The sequence below is a fragment of the Candoia aspera genome, chromosome 7 (assembly GCF_035149785.1).
Source record: "Candoia aspera isolate rCanAsp1 chromosome 7, rCanAsp1.hap2, whole genome shotgun sequence".
NCBI lineage: Eukaryota > Metazoa > Chordata > Lepidosauria > Squamata > Boidae > Candoia > Candoia aspera.
The window spans coordinates 79386867-79407613 of NC_086159.1; the positions used below are offsets into that span (position 1 = coordinate 79386867).

Genomic DNA, 20747 nt, shown 5'->3' on the forward strand with positions numbered 1-20747 from the left:
CCAGCTTGATATAAAATCTGTGTATTTTAAGATAAGTTGAATGGCTGAGCACAGACAAGTAGATATTTGCAATGACCACTATATGGTAATGATGCAATTTCTCAAATGTGTGGGTGTAGCTACACCAATGAATTGTAAAACAAATTTTATATCTTACAGATTTACAGAACTAGTATTCTCATCAAAAGCTTAGTACAGTATGTGTCTTCTCCCTTCTGTTCAAATGAAGAACAATACATTTATAACTTTCACTGGTAACTTAGATAATGCACTTCCAGGATTCTTTTTAGAGACATTTTGATTTAAAGTGGAAGACAATACTTCTTGCTGGTAATTATACTTCTATAAGAACTTCCTTTCCTCTAACCTACATTTCAAATTATACTTAATGACTGCATTGCATTAAAAAAAGACAGGGCTGTTAATGGAATCTCAACTCCAGTCCCATTTGCTAAACAAGTTCTTCTCCAAAGGGTTAGGTCGTGGGTATGGGCAGCAAACAAAATTTATGTCAGAATGATGATGTGTGTGATGACATCATGATACCAATCCCACCCTTATGCATGTATGTCTTGACAACTGAGACACTGGACATAAGGGGAATTTTCATGTACATGGTCACTTAGGTCCTCCAGTCCCTTAGAGCTGCATTGGGAGAATGGCCTTCCTCATTTACCACTTTGTATTCTACTTAGCATATGCAAAATGACATGCTAAAAAAAAACCAAAGCTTTTTGGGATGGAGAGAAAAAACATGAGTGAACCTAACAGGAAGAGCAAAAAGGGAAAAAAATGGTGTATGTATCATAGCCAAAACTTACCATACAAATTCTTCACATTAAAATAGACCACAGGCAGAGTGACACAGAGCACAGAATCCAACAAAGAGATCAGCATGATCTAAAAATGGAATAGTTTAAAAAAAAAAAAAAGCCAGACCAAATCCTAAGTAGGGGAAGAGGAGAACTGCCACACTGGGACTCCTAACACAGTATTAAGAAAACTAGCTTGGCACAGAGGATGAGCTCAACTAGCCCCAGACGTGATGACGCAGCTAGCTCAAAGCCGAAAGGACGGCTAGCGGCCGATGGTGCTGGTGGTGAACGCCGAATCCGATGTTCTAAGGATCAACACACCATTGGAACCTGGAATGTAAGATCTATGAGCCAGGGCAAATTGGATGTGGTTATTGGTGAGATGTCAAGATTAAAGATAGACATTCTGGGCGTCAGTGAACTGAAATGGACTGGAATGGGCCACTTCACATCAAATGACCACCAGATCTACTACTGTGGACAAGAGGACCACAGAAGAAATGGAGTAGCCTTCATAATTAATAGTAAAGTGGCTAAAGCAGTGCTTGGATACAACCCAAAAAATGACAGAATGATCTCAATTCGAATTCAGGGCAAGCCATCTAACATCACAGTGATCCAAATATACGCCCCAACCACAAATGCTGAAGAAGCTGAAGTAGAGCAGTTCTATGAGGATCTGCAGCACCTACTGGACAACACGCCTAAAAGAGATGTTATTTTCATCACCGGAGACTGGAATGCTAAGGTGGGCAGTCAAATGACACCTCGAATTACAGGTAAGTATGGCCTGGGAGAACAAAATGAAGCAGGACATAGGCTGATAGAATTTTGCCAAGACAATTCACTCTGCATAACAAACACTCTCTTCCAACAACCTAAGAGACGGCTTTATACATGGACTTCACCAGATGGACAACACCGAAATCAGATTGATTACATCCTTTGCAGTCAAAGGTGGCGGACATCTGTACAGTCGGTAAAAACAAGGCCTGGAGCTGACTGTAGTTCAGATCACGAACTTCTTCTTGCACAATTTAGGATCAGACTAAAGAGATTAGGGAAGACCCACAGATCAGCTAGATATGAGCTCACTAATATTCCTAAGGAATATGCAGTGGAGGTGAAGAATAGATTTAAGGGACTGGATTAGTAGATAGGGTCCCGGAAGAACTCTGGACAGAAGTTGGCAGCATTGTTCAGGAGGCAGCAACAAAATACATCCCAAAGAAAGAGAAAACCAAGAAGGCAAAATGGCTGTCTGCTGAGACACTAGAAGTAGCCCAAGAAAGAAGGAAAGCAAAAGGCAACAGTGATAGGGGGAGATATGCCCAATTAAATGCAAAATTCCAGAGGTTAGCCAGAAGAGATCAGGAATTATTTTTAAACAAGCAATGCGCGGAAGTGGAAGAAGACAATAGAATAGGAAGGACAAGAGACCTCTTCCAGAAAATTAGAAACATTGGAGGTAAATTCCAGGCAAAAATGGGTATGATCAAAAACAAAGATGGCAAGGACCTAACAGAAGAAGAAGAGATCAAGAAAAGGTGGCAAGAATATACAGAAGACCTGTATAGGAAGGATAACAATATCGGGGATAGCTTTGACGGTGTGGTCAGTGAGCTAGAGCCAGACATCCTGAAGAGTGAGGTTGAGTGGGCCTTAAGAAGCATTGCTAATAACAAGGCAACAGGAGACGACGGCATCCCAGCTGAACTGTTCAAAATCTTGCAAGATGATGCTGTCAAGGTAATGCATGCTATATGCCAGCAAATTTGGAAAACACAAGAATGGCCATCAGACTGGAAAAAATCAACTTATATCCCCATACCAAAAAAGGGAAACACTAAAGAATGTTCAAACTATCGAACAGTGGCACTCATTTCACATGCCAGTAAGGTAATGCTCAAGATCCTGCAAGGTAGACTTCAGCAGTTCATGGAGCGAGAATTGCCAGATGTACAAGCTGCGTTTAGAAAAGGCAGAGGAACTAGAGACCAAATTGCCAATATCCGCTGGATAATGGAAAAAGCCAGGGAGTTTCAGAAAAACATCTATTTCTGTTTTATTGACTATTCTAAAGCCTTTGACTGTGTGGACCATAACAAATTGTGGCAAGTTCTTAGTGGTATGGGGATACCAAGTCATCTTGTATGCCTCCTGAAGAATCTGTATAATGACCAAGTAGCAACAGTAAGAACAGACCATGGAACAACAGACTGGTTTAAGATTGGGAAAGGAGTACGGCAGGGCTGTATCCTCTCACCCTACCTATTCAACTTGTATGCAGAACACATCATGCGACAAGCTGGCCTTGAGGAATCCAAGGCTGGAGTTAAAATCTCTGGAAGAAACATTAACAATCTCAGATATGCAGATGATACCACTTTGATGGCTGAAAGTGAAGAGGAACTGAGGAGCCTTATGATGAAGGTGAAAGAAGAAAGTGCAAAAGCTGGTTTGCAGCTAAACCTCAAAAAAACCAAGATTATGGCAACCAGCTTGATTGATAACTGGCAAATAGAGGGAGAAAATGTAGAAGCAGTGAAAGACTTTATATTCCTAGGTGCGAAGATTACTGCAGATGCTGACTGCAGTCAGGAAATCAGAAGACGCTTAATCCTTGGAAGAAGAGCAATGACAAATCTCGATAAAATAGTTAAGAGCAGAGACATCACACTGACAACAAAGGTCCGCATAGTTAAAGCAATGGTGTTCCCCGTAGTAACATATGGCTGCGAGAGCTGGACCATAAGGAAGGCTGAGAGAAGGAAGATCGATGCTTTTGAACTGTGGTGTTGGAGGAAAATTCTGAGAGTGCCTTGGACTGCAAGAAGATCCAACCAGTCCATCCTCCAGGAAATAAAGCCAGACTGCTCACTTGAGGGAATGATATTAAAGGCCAAACTGAAATACTTTGGCCACATAATGAGAAGACAGGACACCCTGGAGAAGATGCTGATGCTAGGGAGAGTGGAAGGCAAAAGGAAGAGGGGCCGACCAAGGGCAAGGTGGATGGATGATATTCTAGAGGTGACAGACTCGTCCCTGAGGGAGCTGGGGGTGTTGACGACCGACAGGAAGCTCTGGCGTGGGCTGGTCCATGAAGTCACGAAGAGTCGGAAGCGACTAAACGAATAAACAACAAAGCTTGGCACAGGAGTCATATTCCTCATTTTATTTTAGATAAGAGTTTTCAGACTTGATCATTGTAAACTTCTTCAGTTTAAGGGACAAGATTCAGGAAGAGAGACCAGGCTGTTCTCTGATAGCTGTTCTCTGATAGTGATGGCTTCGTGATGCGACTTTTCCTCCTAAAATTCACTATGATAACACAATCTTGTGAAAACATCTCTGTTGCAAAAAGTACAGGTTAACCACTTGTTGCTCCTAGATCAGGTGTCAGACATTATAATGTCCATCAACCCCAGTTAGTGTGCCCAACAGGAGCGACAACCCAACGGCATTTGAAAAGTCACAGGTTCCCCACTGTGGCACTGGACCCTCAGATTAAAAGGTTACAACATTTCATTACCTTAAAAGGTCTCAGGGATGCAAAACAATAGAAACTGTATCAAAATCACTGTCCGACATCACAAAATTATCTGGACCCAGGTTTCAGGCTAGGATATTAGGCTAGCATGCATTAACTGCACTTGTGGATGACCTCTGGTGGGTCCGGGATGGAGGTGGTGTATCTCTCCTGGCCCTCCTTGATTTCTCACAAAAAAGCCATGGTATCTTTCTGGACAGGCTGAGGGGGCTGGGCATGGGGGGCATGGTTCTTTGGTAGTTCTCCTTCCTCTGAGGCTAGATGCAGTCAGTGTTGGTGAGGGGGAGAGGTTTAGCTCTAGATTCCTGCTTCATGGGGTGCCACAGGCCTCAGCCTTCTCCCCAGTCCTATTTAACTTCTACATGCATCAGGAACCAGGCCAAGAACCACATTGAGCCGATATCTCCAACTCTAGTTCTTTATTGTTCTCACCATACATAAAGAATCTTGCCAGACTAAAGCTACTCAACTAACCTAAGGGGAAATAACCCAGAAGGGCTCTAGGGCGGAGCTATCCTGAACCTCTTAACCTTCCCAGCAACAGTGTCCAGGCTGCGAAGCCTCTTATCTGTCTGGGTTGCGTTCTCTGCCTGGGAACCAGTGGCAGTGCCGGAATCCACCACAACATGAAACCATTGGGTGAAGTCATCCATTGACACAGGGTATCAGTCACATCCATTTCTAGTTTGGAAGTCACTGCTTGTGGTCACTCATGCCATAGCCACCTCCCGATTGGCCTATTGCAATAGGGCCAGCCTTTAAAGAGTGTTTGGAAGCTTCAGCATGTGCAATAATGGGCACTGCATGGCACACTCATGCAATACCACTCCTGTGTAAGCTTCCTGACTACCAATAAGTTTCCAGGGGCAATTCAAGGTACTAGTTGTCATATTTAAAGCTCTGCATGGTATGGGCCAGTTACCTGCAAGACCACCTCTCCCTGGCAGTTTCTGCCCACCCAAACAAATCTGGCAGAGTGCGCATCTCTGCATGACCTCAGTGAAGCAGTGTCACTTGGCGGGCCCTAGGAAGCCCGCCTTCTCTGTCATGGTACCCGTCTTGTAGAACAGCCTCCCAGCTGAGATATGGACTGCCCTGACCATGCTGGCCTTCTGGAAATCTGTGAAGACCCAGCTATTCCCTTGGGCATGGGGCAATGATGTTAATGGAGCTCTGATGTGGGAGCAGGACTGTTTATTATGGTATTGAGCTTTTTTATTAGCCTCAACATGATTCTTTTTAATAGATTGTGAAATTGGTTCTGTTTTTATCTTGTTCATTGCCGAGAGTGCTTTTCATGGATGGGTGACTATATAAATGTGCTAAACAAGTAAATAAAAAATAGAATAAAATAAAATAAAAATACACATGCATTCTTGTCCTGGTTTCTCCTAACTTACATATTTGTCATGAGTAAGGATGGCGAGCAGGGGGCTCCCACCCAGACTGTCAAGCGCATGCGTAGCACTGAGGAACTGTTCAGCCATTCAAAGAGACACAGATCGGGACCGCCTTAACCTTTGGGGTTTATATGGCTGGGTTTTCCCACGCTTCCTCAGTTTGTTAGGATTCTTGTTAAGTACTACTATTAAATATTAGAGACCAAGTCATTGTCTCAGTGTGTTTCCTGGTAATCAGGACATCAATCCTAACAAACTCCTACTCCCATCGAAAGAGGGAGGAACAAGCAATTAAACAGATACGTTTAGAAATGTCTTCAGAAAACCAAGAAATGCGGCTCGCCATCCAGCAATTGGCAGCAGCCCTACAGCAACACCAGCAACAAGTAGATCTCCAGATCAACACATTACAAGCTGCCATGCTACAGCAGTTGCAACAACCAGCTCCGATTAACCCACAACCGGCACCAGCAGCAGCAGCAGCAGCAGCCCCACCGGTAATGTTGAGATCACAGGGCAGTCTACCAGAGAAATTTGGAGGAGAAGCAGACAACATATCTTATCAAGACTCTGGAGGGGAGGGGGCTGAAATGGAATATCAATCTGGAGGGGAGGGTGATGTCATGAGTAAGGATGGCGAGCAGGGGGCTCCCACCCAGACTGTCAAGCGCATGCGTAGCACTGAGGAACTGTTCAGCCATTCAAAGAGACACAGATCGGGACCGCCTTAACCTTTGGGGTTTATATGGCTGGGTTTTCCCACGCTTCCTCAGTTTGTTAGGATTCTTGTTAAGTACTACTATTAAATATTAGAGACCAAGTCATTGTCTCAGTGTGTTTCCTGGTAATCAGGACAATATTCTCATGCATAGACATGGGTTAGACATTTGGGGGCCAAAACAAACAAACTAGTCTTGATGGACACAGCAAAGCCACCCTTCTGACTGGCCAGAAAGCAGTGGGAAACTGGCAAGACCCAATGGAATTTTCACTTGCGGGAGGGAGGGAAATCCCAGGAGTGGGGCAATATGGGAATTTCCACCAATGGGAAGCCACCCACCCTACAGCTACTGAGGAAACTCAGCAAAATGACCTTCACTGCATTTCCTCTGGATTAACTCAATCATCAGTTAACTTCTTCTAAAGTTAATTGGTTCAATGTGCAAAGCCCCCCTGGAGACCCCAAAGCATTGTGGGATACATTCATGTGAGAGGACCCTAATTATGTACCCATTGAATTTCTACCTGCCATCATGGGATGGTCAAAGATACAGCTCTGTAAAAAGAAAGAGGACAAAAGACTCTATGGGAGGAAGGGAGGCAAACAGTAGCCTCTGAGTTACCATGATGGGGAACAGGGCATCACTTTCTACCCACAAAGACAGAACTAGCAGAATGATTTGAGAAGGAGCCTGAAGTGAATCAAGTAGAAAGTACCCCTCTGTTGACTAGATATTAATAGATTGTCTTGCTATAGCCAATGTGGCATTAAGTCTGTCAGCTTGTGGAGACCCAGATCCAAGTTCCCCCTCTGCCATGGAAGCTATGGAAGTCACATGGAAGTCATCCAGTGGAAGTCCCTGGATGACTATGGGACAGTCCCTCTCTCTCAGACCAACTAATTTCACAGAGTTTTTGTTCTGAGGATCCCAAATAAGCTGGCATGAACTCCAAGGAGGAAAGGCTAGATATAAATCTAACAAGCAAGCAATTAATCCATCACCTTCCCAAAGGATGATGATGTACATCACTCTCTGCCTAAGTCCTAATCCTAAAGCGCCCATTTCTCAGAGAATCGTATTGATAGCTTGGGCTCAATGCATGGCATTTCTGGTTTTTGAGTCAGACTGAGTTCACTCATCATGAGTCAATGGTCAAACCATGTTTTACTGTAGAAAAAAAAGTAGCTGGATTCTCACACAATGGTTACAAAACTACAACCATACTTACTTTACACAAAATGCTACACTATAATTTTGAAACCACAGTGGTTGGGTTCATAGAACATCTCAAACTAAACAGAAGAAATCATATTTTCATGAACCACAGTCTTTTTTTAAACAACTTCTATAGGTATCTTCTAGACATATTTGCAGAGATATTTTAGGTTACAAAGTGAGCTGTTTCTTTTTCTTTTTAAAAATACATTAACAGAATAGGACCAAATAAGCTGCAAAGGTTTTGGAGAAATAAGTTTGGAGTTTTGAAGATCTGATTTATTGAGTTGAATATATGTTCACGCTGTTGAGCACAGAATGCTGTTGAGCACTGAAAGGCTGAGACAGATAGCAACAAATTTCTTTTAAGTTACTTTCTTGCTTTTCATTTGTTATCCTTGCAGTTTCCTGAAGAAGCAAGCTTTCAAATACAAACAGTAATCTGTCACATATGGATTTAGATGTCACCATCTCCCTCTGGGACATATCCCTTTTTAACACTAGCCACCAGGTAATCAATTTTTAAAAGGTCTTCAAGGCTGCCAAGAAATCAATCTTCTTGCAAGACAAATGTATATGACCTCTTTTAAAAAAAAATACAGATAGATTTATAAGAAACAAAAGAAATAAACCCACAGCCCACCACACACACACACACATGCACATAAAATCTATAGGCAACAGTTCAGTTCATGCATTTGAAAACAAAGTTTTCCCTTAAGATTTGAGAAAGATCACTTAACAATTTATATTTAGTGCAAGATGATATTTATTTATTTAATTTATTTTCTATCCCACCTTTATAATTTTTATAAATAACTCAAGATGGCGAACATACCTAATACTCCTTCCTCCCCCTATTTTCCCCACAACAACAACCCTGCGAGATGGGTTGGGCTGAGAGAGTGACTGGCCCGAGGTCACCCAGTTGGCTGTACCTAAGGTGGGACTAGAACTCTCATACCACACCAGATTGGCTCTTGGGCCGAGAGAGAGTGACTGGCCCAAGGTCACCCAGCCAGCTTTCATGCCTAAGGCAGGACTAGAACTCACAGTCTCCTGGTTTCTATCACACTGTCAAGCAATATAAAAGTGTTAACACTAAAAATGCTGAACATCAACTTTAATATTATTTTAGTTGTCTGATACTGTCTAAACACATGATTGTAAAGATTCCCTTGTTTTGAGCTGAAGTCCTGGGAATCCACACCCAGTCATTTTCTTGGTAAGCTTGCCATTGTTTGTTTGTTTGTTTTTTAATGATTACTAGAAAAACAAGCAAACAAACAAGCAAACAAACACCACAATAAAACAGCAAAAGGTCTCTTTCCCACAGGACAGGGATCCCAGGTCCCTATTTCTTTTACTGCTGATGAAATTTGGAGGAAGGGCTTTTCCTACTCAAGCACTTCTGTTCCACAGGAACAGCAACAGGGCAACAAAGAGACGAACAGTTGTGCCTCCCTGTCTCTTTCACTCACGCACACAGCAGCATTGTGGGAAAGCAGCTTCCATGGTCTGCATTTCTGCAGGTTGGCATTCTCTCTGCAAAGCATCCTGAACAGCATTGTGGACAGCAACTGTGTTCTAATGAGAAAGTCTCATGACTGAGAAAGAAAGCTGGCCCATTTGCAAACCAACATGAAGGAGCAAAATGGCACAGGGAAGGCAGGGGACAGGTTCAGTTTCCTTCATGCCGTCTTTTTTTCCAGCAGCCTTGAAGTAAGCTCAACTCTTCTGTGCAAAGGAGGCAAGTCCTCCTAACATTACACCTATGCTCCCACTTCAGCTGATCATTTCTCTTCCTCCACTTTCTCTCTTTCCTTTCATAACCATTCTTAATATGTGGAAGGGATTTTTTTTTTTTGAAAGCCTGAAGTCCATTTTTTGGACATCTTTTTTCCAACTACTTTTTTCCTTTCTTCCATGACCTTCCAAAGTTCATTTTGCTATATTGTTTTCATCCTTTTGCTGCTATAGTATCATAAGGACATAGAATCATCTTTACAACTACCTTGTAACCCTCTCTATACCTACCTTTTCTTCAGTCCCAGATCTTTCTCTCACACATGCACACAGAGTCAATGCATTCAAGAAACTGAAAATACAAGTGGCATTTGTTGTTGCTGTTGTTGTTTCTGAAAGCAAAATGGTAAGTAGGGAGTGTATTATGGAGCTGGGTAACCATGACAATGAGACAGAAAGAACAAGAACTGTTTGCTTAAAAGAGCATCTAGTTAAACAATCTCTCCATCCCTCCCTGGTTAAACAACACATGAGAAAATTAAGAAGAGCCCATATATAGTAGAACTTATCTTTTGAGAGCTGTTGTACAAAGTTGGCTTGGATGGCTAAATAAGTACTGTATATGCACTACCAATCCTTTTTTGTTTCAAAGCTGCAATTGTTCTTATTAAAGTATTAAACAGAAATATTATACAAGCACTTAACCCTGAAAAAAATTAATCATGCCTTGTTTTAATCAATAACAGAAACTCTAGAATGACATATCATCGAGTCATTTTGTTCTGAGGCTCAAATTTCTTTATCTGCATATTAGACCTATTGAGGAAGAATTCTCAAGAAGGAGTAACAGCAGGTCCCTCTGGCATGGAAATCCCAAAACTAAGCTTGGTCCAAAAGACAATCTGTTGAGATTATTGAGATGGCATTAGAAAAGCAAAAGACTTTTCTGGACTGAAATGCATTCTGAGCTGCTAAGAATGAAGAGAACTGAGTTACAGACACTTCACTTAACCCAACAGTTTTAATTCTAAAAGATTAATTAGGGAGCATGAGGGTTAGGAGTTGCTTCTCCTTCCTTTCCTAGTTCAAAATTTTATGCAGGTCATAAGAGGCTACCGAAGCTCTAATTTCAACTCACTCTGAGCTCCTTGTGATTTTCCATTCTTAAATCATATCCTATTAAGCACATATCCTGCTCTGACAGCTATACAAGCTGTGTCCAATGCTATTAATGCTAATTAAATTAGCAAAGTAGCTGCTTTATATTCTTCAGTAAGCACAGATTAAGAATGAATTCAGCACCTGGCAAGAAAATTACACAGAAGCCAAGAATATGTAGATCATGGCTCAGTGAGCTGGAAGTACAGGTGTCTAAAAAAGTTGGAAGAACTATAAGCCCTGGGATAGGTCCACTGATTGACTGAATGCTTTCTTGCTACTTTCCTCCTGCCAGTTCAAGCACTTGGCTCAAAGGCTTGCTGGACAGTTTTCCAGCTGATCAGTGCTATAGCTCTGTCACATGCAAGACTCTGCTGACTTAGTGGACTGCACCCCCCACCCCCCCAAGTCTAGAGGAGTGGGAATCAGACGTACACGCTAGTCTACACTCATTCAGTCAGAACTGAATCAGGAGGAAGTCACTTTTGCACTTGTTGGAGAACTGCCTAAAAAAAGACTCCAAAGACCTGCAGATGAGAAATAATTAGGAATGTTCTGCAGCATAGGTGCTGTTCTTATATTTCATCTACTTTCCCCCTAATATGCACATTACAATCCATCTGTTGGAGAACAGAATAAAAACAAAATTTGGGGAACCACAACAGAACTCCGTATGGTCTGGCTCTGATCCCAGAAGGAAAGAAGGAGGTCATGTGAAGTGTTTGGCCAGCAGCGAATAATGCAGTATCAAATAATCCTGAAAAGAGATGGCTAAGCCTCTCAAACATTTCCCATACACATGTTTTTCTATACGGCAACAAAGCTATTTGCTTTTAAGAAAAGAAAGCTACAGAGCCAAAACACAATGTTGTCATATGTTCTATTGCTGGGTCTGTGTGGACAGAAATAATTGCAGCAGTCATAATCTGAGCAAGGAGTTGTCCAGCCTTGCTTATTTTGAGAATGTGTGGGGTCTTTGTATCACAAACTGAAGGCGGGGTACCCCTCCAGTGGGTGTAAGACATCATCTCTGTTGCTTATTTGGTTTCTCCCAGGCACCCTGCTATCACTAGCACCCCAACTTGCTTTCTGTTGTCTCAGCTTAAGTCTAGAGACAAACGACCCCAAAACTGGGAGTCTGTTGTTTGAAGACTCTGTTTCTTCCTGGCACTGTGGGAAGCTGGTTAATCTTTCTCCTGTTTTACAGGGTTCTTTTTGTGGGGAAGCGTGGGGTGGGGTGGGGTAGAGGGAATGCTACGTACAGTGCCATGAGCTTGAGGAGGAAAGGAAGGATATAAACCTATGGTTGTTAATTTGGATCAATCTAAGCCCCTCTGCTGGAGGATAGAGGACATTTTCATTTTCCACTGGATTTACCTGACATTTTGCAACAGATATACAGTAATCTATTTGGCTTTTGCAATTCACTAGTGATTAGATCGAAGTCTGAGGAAGATTAAAAAACAACTGGTGCCTATTCTGCCTTTGGTGCTTCTTGTTTTAGGCATGAAGAGATTTCCAATCTGGGCATGTTTTCAGCCTCCACTGAAATGAGGAGACTGGGTATCTTGTGGTATCCAGCAGAACTGAAACAGAATCCAATTGCAGTGGTAACTCTATGGGGAAAAACAAGAAATCTCATTCATTATTTAAAGAAAGGGGAGGGGGCAATATGTTTTATTCACACTCTTGAGTACTATACAATGTTAAAGACTTCTGAAGCTGAATGATTAAATACAGTAATAAAAAAAGTATTATTGGGAGAATCTGTATAACGACCAAGTAGCAACAGTAAGAACAGACCACGGAACAACGGACTGGTTTAAGATTGAGAAAGGAGCACGGCAGGGCTGTATCCTCTCACCCTACCTATTCAACTTGTATGCAGAACACATCATGCGACAAGCTGGCCTTGAGGAATCCAAGGCTGGAGTTAAAATCTCTGGAAGAAACATTAACAATCTCAGATATGCAGATGATACCACTTTGATGGCTGAAAGCAAAGAGGAACTGAGGAGCCTTATGATGAAGGTGAAAGAAGGAAGTGCAAAAGCTGGCTTGCAGCTAAACCTCAAAAAAGCCAAGATTATGGCAACCAGCTTGATTGATAACTGGCAAATAGAGGGAGAAAATGTAGAAGCAGTGAAAGACTTTGTATTTCTAGGTGCAAAGATTACTGCAGATGCTGACTGCAGTCAGGAAATCAGAAGACGCTTAATCCTTGGGAGAAGAGCAATGACCAATCTCGATAAAACAGTTAAGAGCAGAGACATCACACTGACAACAAAGGTCCGCATAGTTAAAGCAATGGTGTTCCCCGTAGTAACATATGGCTGCGAGAGCTGGACCATAAGGAAGGCTGAGAGAAGGAAGATCGATGCTTTTGAACTGTGGTGTTGGAGGAAAATTCTGAGAGTGCCTTGGACTGCAAGAAGATCCAACCAGTCCATCCTCCAGGAAATGAAGCCAGACTGCTCACTTGAGGGAATGATATTCAAGGCAAAACTGAAATAATTTGGCCGCATAATGAGAAGACAGGACACCCTGGAGAGGATGCTGATGCTAGGGAGAGTGGAGGGCAAAAGAAAGAGGGGCCGACCAAGGGCAAGGTGGATGGATGATACTCTAGAGGTGACGGACCCGTCCCTGGGGGAGCTGGGGGTGTTGACGACCGACAGGAAGCTCTGGCGTGGGCTGGTCCATGAAGTCACGAAGAGTCGGAAGTGACTAAACGAATAAACATTATTGGGAGACAGTTGATAAATGAAATGACTTCTGGATAATGCTCTGTGTGCTAATAAAATATTTATTTGGATATAATAGTACCACTTCCATATAAACTCCCTACTCCTCATATGTTTGTATACTTCGAACAAGATCTTTGAGTGAGCAATAGAGACAGCAGATCTGAGCTGCATCCATGAAGAAGTCCCATGAAGAACATGAGTTGGTTTTTGGAATGATTAGATAGATAAAACATATTAATTCAAGTTAGTTGAATGAATATTATACACAGACACACACACACCACAACCCAACCCCAAAATGTCAACTCAGGATGCTGTGAGAAGAAACTTGTTTGGTGGGACTCAAATACTCATTCTCTCCCTGGGCTTCTCAGAGTTTTACTAAAGCCCAGTTAAATGAAGCTTATGACTAAAAGGATTATAGTTTCCTCTATCTTATGTCAGACTGCGCAAAAGAAGTCATTACATATTTCTCCTAAAGGTCTGCTAATTCAGTTTTCCTAAAGGTCTGCTAATTCAGTATTCAGTTCTCTTCAGTGCTTCAAGATATTTAAGGTAATAGGTAAGCAGATGCAATCCTGCTGTTTTTCATGCATTCTACACCTGTTTTTGAAACTTTTCATTAGTTTGAAGTTACTAATGAAATGAATACTAATCATATTTCATTTTCCTCTTATAAATTACTTTGGTTCAAAGATGGTATAAAAATAAAATAAGTAAATAATAGATCTCACAATTACATTAATTGTATTTAATTATACCCAAATAATGGTACAAGTGGAACTGAAAAAATCACTCATTAGGATCCATTAGGTAATTTTACACTCTTTTGAAATGTGAATATACAATACTTCCAAGGATGGTGAGGAAGACTTTTCCTCCCCCAGATTGCTTCCCAGTGCAGAACAACACAGCTCATTCCATTTTACCACCTATTCAGATAAAGCACACATTATCCTATACATATTTTCACCAATGTAAGTCCATTCCATCATAAACCCCATGATCTTCAAAAGCTTAGTATGTAATGTTCTTCTGCTGAATGTATGGGTACCATAAAATTAGTGAAGGATCAGCATTCATACCTCCACATTGCTAATCATACAGAATGACATATTGAAAAATAGAATTTTTCAATACAATAGAATTACAGAATTCTGTAATAGAATTTAATTTTTCCACCTTCTGGTTTAGGGCATGGATATTTCTTTTTCCACATCTATTATTACTACATAAGCAGTCTCTTCAGGATTTCTTAGGTGAGCTCTAAAATGGAGCAAATGTTTTTCACTATATAGTGAAAAACATTTGCTCCATTTTAGAGCTCACCTAAGAAATCCTGAAGAGACTGCTTATGTAGTAATAATAGATGTGGAAAAAGAAATATCCATGCCCTAAACCAGAAGGTGGAAAAATTAAATATTCACTGCCATATGAACCTTCTCTCCACATAAGAGTTCACAGCCTTTGACTTTGACACTGATTAAAACCAAAATAAATCAGCACTTTACACCACCTAAATGTCATGTACAGTATATAAGTATATGGAGCTACAATGTTCATTTGAAGAGTTATTTTGACTTTATTGAAGGACAAGGACATGGGATTACTACCTAAGTGCAGAGAACATATATTGATGAAGAGTTGGATAGCACAATGGATAGAAACTAACCAAATTAGATCAAATTTTAAACCTCCTCTGCTGTAATTTAGAGACTTAAGTCTCAGTGTGCATCAATGCTTGAAGATACAAAGGACCAACTTTACAGGGTCATTATAAGAACTTTGACACAATAACAAATGTAACATAAATATTTACAAGCACATATAAATACTAAACAATAAATGGTCAGTACTTAGCAAACCTCCCTGCTGATTGATTGATAAAAGGAATAATTTAAGAGCTGAGAATTAATGGGTAGTAAATATAATGTAGGTTCCAGATTCCTTGTTTAATGGACAAAGGATGTTGGATTCTCTTTTAGAGTACAATAAGAATTAGAGCTATGCGAAGCAGCGTCAACTTGCTGGGAAGATGTAGCACTGTGAGATGAGGAAGTGAAGCATTCTGCCTTAACTTCTCCAACTGAACTCTGCTTACTTGCTCCCCTTTGATGGAAAGATCTTCTGTAAAAGGATATGAAAAATATTTCAAATTCAAACTGTTTTTTAATTCAAAATTCTCCAACTCAAGTTTAAAACGGATCTTTCAGGAATTTTGGAGGTAGTTGGAGCTCAGAACAGGACATTCCAAACTTGAAATTGTTTCAAATACTTCCTAAATGATCAAAACAGTCTACTTCATATTTCAAAACAGCTTTTCACTTTGAAACGGGGTGCTTCAAACTCAGAACAGGATGCTTTGAGATCAAAATGGTTCAGATTTGAAATATTTTGCACATTGCTCCTTCTGTACAGAAGATTGGAGAACTTGTTGTAGCAAAATAATCAAAGCAAAGCTCTATTTTGAGTATTCACACAGGCCTAAAAAGAACCATGCTTAAGTGCTTGCTTTTTTCTTCATCTCAAACAAGAGCAATGTATTTAAGAGAACTAAAAAAACAAAACCTGAAATTCCTCTTCTCTCTTCTTTATGCCATAAGGGCAATTCACTAATGACCTCTTAAATTAAGCAAATAAAAGCCAATGCCTTTTTTTTCCCCATTTTCCACCCCACAAATGGAAGGATCTTCAGGGGAAAATCAGTAGTTTTGTTTTCCCGCTCTCCTGACTGAAGATGCCAATTATCTCAAAGAAGTTACAAAATATGCAACCTATAGCCTTAAGACACCTGATATGCTATTTCCAGCATTTGATATTTCAGAAGAAATCCTCCTAGAGTTCAAGAATTCAGTCCACTAATCCTGGCAATGAGGACATAAAAGGATGCCTACTTTCTTTTTTTTTTATTACTGGGGTCCTCATTCACAAAAGTAAGGCCAAATTACCTGTGATACTAAAAGCATCATTCATGACCAGACTTCCTCCATCCATTCTGCAGCATACCCTAACACCAGTTTCAACTGGAATTGTGGCTACCCAGCCTTTGCATGAGCTTTGGTGACCTGGAAAGCTCTAGACATTTTGGACCACCACCTGAAGGGTTCTCAGTTATGCATTTCCTCTGGCGGGGGCTCATGTAACTATAATTTAAGCCCCTAAAGAGCACCAGATTGCCTGCTCCTTAATGAAAATGCATTCATCCACATAATGGAAACGTTTATTTTTAAATTAATTGCAGAGTGTGAGAGAGCAATTTCCTGAGGGTGTGTGATATGGAAGGAAGAGTTTAACTCAGGATGTGATGTGTAATAAATTAAAAAGTTCTGATGTTACTAACTGGTCTATCTAAATGACATGCTGAACTGGGTTATGTGGGGCGGGGGCAGCCTGTGCTGCCAATACCTTGATTCAGTGATGCTGATCCAGTCAAATCAACCTGTGCCTGTTTGGGCAATTTGCATCCCCACCTGGTTGTGTTGTTCCTGGGAATTTAGCTCACCCTCTCCTCTTCCAAGGCAAAGATGACATCCTACAGAGGCCCCATGAAAATGAGGTAACTCTAGGCATTCTGTCTTTGTTTGAATTTTCATCTACCTCAGGTCACACTGGAGGTGGCAAGGGGCAGAAAGGGAGGGTCAAGTTCTAAACTCTAAGATAGTTGCACCCCAGGAGGGAGACAGGAGTGGCAGTCTGGAAGGACTAAAAATGGTATTTGCAGCAAAAAGTGGCCACTAAGGGACTGACCTGGATCTTCTGCTATCCACAGATGTACAGAAATAATAATGTGTCATTTAAGCACACACACACAAAATTTTGCAAACCACCAAAGAAAGAAAAAAAAAAGGGAGGCTTTTTTGGTTAGTTCACAGCAATTGCCTGGAATCAGAAGAGGGTGTCCATCTGCCCTTTATATTTTATTATATTTTATATAGATTACAAGCCATTGGCCTTGTAAGTGAAGGCAGCATAAATATTTTGTCAATAGTAACAAAGGAAGGACGGAAGGACGGAAGGAAGGAAGGAAGGAAGGAAGGAAGGAAGGAAGGAAGGAAGGAAGGAAGAGAGGCATAAGAAATTAAAGGTAAATCAAGGACCACAAAAGCAGTTTGCATAAAAAATCTGGCTGTCAAAAGAAGGGAAGGTGGTGGCTTCAACTGTGCTGCTACCTTGACATTTTTTAATCTTGCTAGTGGATACTCCTGAGAACAGTCGTAACAATTTATGTAATCAGTCTTGTTCAAGATCATACAATAACTCATGGATGCTACTTTTCTATTGCCTCAGGTTCTGCCATTCCTGATAGGAACACAAACAAAGCCAAACCACACACTGCCTGAATTCCTCTCTTTAGTAAAGTCCAGCAAAAGGCCCTGGGTATCTCCTCTCACAACTGTCCCCAGCAACTAATATATGGGACACATTACCAGAGGTGACATAGAACTATCAAGGTTTATAGCTACTGATGGACCCTAACTCTCTACTATCACATTTTGTGGCCACAAATTCCATAGTTTATGAGGAAATGTGCAAGGAAATCTTTATGTCTGATACAAATTTTCAGCACAGTTTCATTGCATTACTCCAAAAAGGAAAAATCTTTATCCACTTTCTTTATGCAATGGATAATTTTAAGATAAAGACTGTATTGGTATAATATCTTCCCATTCACCTATATTCTAAATGAAAGGTTCCTATCTTTGAAATCTCTTTTCTAGCTCACCTTCAGCTTTTTTTTTTTTGAGATGCTGAGACTGCAAGAATATCTGGAACCCAGGTAGATGTCCACAGAATGCAAAAGTGAGTGGAGCTTCGATTGTATCATTGTGACTGCCATCTTGACATTTTTGACCACATCTTTTGGATACTCCTGATCCTAGGTGTACCATGTATATATATATGTGGTCGGATTTTTTTCTTGAGCTTTCTTTGTTATCCCTATACCTTTTTTCATGGTTATAAAAACACATGTTTTTAATGAGCTAGCCATCCTGACCCCAAATGCTCAGCTCAGAACCCATCAGGACATAGATAAAATTAAGCATTGTTGGAAATTACTTTAAACTTACTTAAATTTTATTTAGCAAAATGACACATTTAGAAAACTCCATCATCGCCATGAAGAAAAAGTGGTCATTCTGAGATTACTCACATAGCCTTCATATTTTACATCATCTTAAACAGCAAAAAATTTCCAAAAGAAGTAATTCATTCATGGAGAATAATTATTTTAAACCTACCAATAATTCAAATAAATAATATAGAGATATAAAAACAGGATCTTGCCTCTTTAACTAAGATCAGTTTTTTTATGCAAGTAGTAATTTTAATTATCATTGGATTACTGCCTTCTATTTAACAAAGCCACAGAACTGCATTTCTATACAGTTCTAAATTCTCCAACAACTGGGATTTCCAATACTCTACCTTACTTACGCATTCTCCAAAAAGAGCTATATTAATTACTGATGAGATATGTCTTCTGAATATGTGTTCAATGTGAGCTCGATTATAGCTATTCTACCAGCTAGTGTGGCTAAATCATTTTGGCTTGAGGTACAGGAATTGTACTTTAACACATCTGGGGAAGACTAGATTTTTAAATAAAAGATTATACAGAAGGTCTAGGATTTTAATAAGATTATAGGAGAAAAAACTTTAGCCAAAGGATGCTGCAGCTGCTACTGAATCGTACATATATAGATCTTTCCATTGTTCATACAAAATAGCAAGTCGGTAAAACTGGTTAAAAGTACAATCTGAGGCATACTTATCTAGGAAAAGGCCCCACTGAATAGCTTTGCTTCTGTCACATTATCCTTGGTTCCCAAAAGTGGGTTGCTAATTTTCAGAGATTCATGAGAAGCAGATTTTTAGGGGAAATGATTCTTAGAACTCCCTTTTCTCAAGGATCCAAGTTAGCAAGACTTATATCCAAATAGAAAAATATGCAATATTGTACTGTCCATGCTAGACAATATTCTATTCTGAACATTATAGGATGGCCATGGAAAGAATGAAGCACATGAATTACAACCAGCCTCAATAATTTAGTTTGAGTTATATTCATGTACATATATATTCAGATTGGATTATAAGTATTTCTTCAAGAAAAGTGCATTTTACTGATGAATTGGATGGAAGGGGCTACAAGTCAATGGAAGAGCACATTCTCAGCATGCAGATGCCCCCACATTCAGCCCTGGCATTTCTTGACAGAAGAATTTCAGGGGGCAGGATTGGGAAAGGCTTACATCTGGAAGACTCACATTAGTCAGACAGAGGAAACAATATATGTAGAGTTGTGCATTTCAGGCAGTATAAAAGTCTGATAATAAATGAGTAAACCAGTAAGTGATGAATAACTGCTTGTCAAGAAACATAAATGCATAATTTATAACTTCTGCTATAGTAAGCATCTAGAAATTAGGCTCATCTATTCATTATTATTCTGACAGGTACTTATAATCTGGCTGCCTATATTTTGGTACATTAAATATAACAATATCCACAATGAAATCATTAAAAATGGTAGGAAAAAATGATCGAATGAAAAGTAACTTCAATTATTTTATTATTATATTATTTAATCCTTATTGTTTATAATTATAATTACAATAACCATAATAATGATATTATTCAATCATGTTAAATCCACATAAATATAACAATGGCATCATTTCATGCTGTAAATATTCGATGAAACATTCCTACTTAAACATTCTCCTGAATGAAAACAATTTTTAAAATAGAATAAATACAAAATTTTCCAAGTTGATATCCAAATCTTCATATTTTTCCCTTTTTCTTAGTTTGTTTTCTGTCATATAAATACTAAAGTATGGGAAATTGCTAAAGGATGGTGCAAAAATGTTCCCACACATGCTGAAATGATCTTAGACAGAGGGCTGGATCCAGATTTAGTTACTGTCTGAGCAGCCTAACTGAAACCAATGAGACTTCCTCTAGTGTACTCTCAGTCTGCTGAAGTCTGGATCTAGCCCTTTGTAGGTCATTTAGAAGATAATTGTGGCACTACAAAAACTGTGTACAGCAAAATAAATGAAGAGTGGCAGTGACAACAGCACAATCAGATTTTTCTAATACTGTTAGGAGTATGAAACTCCATGAGTTGATTATAATTCTGTGCAATTAAGCTCCAGTACACGTGACTTAATGACTGCACAACAACAACAACTGAAACTGCTAAAGGGAAGTGAAGCATTGCAAAGCAAACAGAAGCTGACCTTTGCATGTTTTCCCATCGGGCTGCAAGGTAAATCCAACTGGGCAACTGCAGCGTACTCCTGTGGCTGTATCCTTGCAAGTACGGTCACAGCCTCCATTATTAACAGCACATGTTTCTGAGAAATGAAAGAGACAGAAGGAGG

The 20747-nt window shown here is 40.1% G+C and overlaps 2 protein-coding genes across 3 annotated transcripts in view; one reads left to right on the forward strand and one right to left on the reverse strand.

Moving 5' to 3' along the window:
- The window catches only part of TSPO (translocator protein), a 479738-nt gene that overhangs the window by 112296 nt on the left and 346695 nt on the right, over positions 1–20747 (forward strand). The gene's annotated exons all lie outside the window — the stretch shown is intronic.
- SCUBE1 (signal peptide, CUB domain and EGF like domain containing 1) overlaps positions 1–20747 on the reverse strand; it is a 239113-nt gene that overhangs the window by 48466 nt on the left and 169900 nt on the right. For both annotated transcript variants that reach the window (XM_063308264.1, XM_063308263.1), the window contains one exon: positions 20604–20720. In XM_063308264.1, the coding sequence (XP_063164334.1) occupies positions 20604–20720 (117 nt within the window). The remainder of the gene's footprint in view (positions 1–20603; positions 20721–20747) is intronic.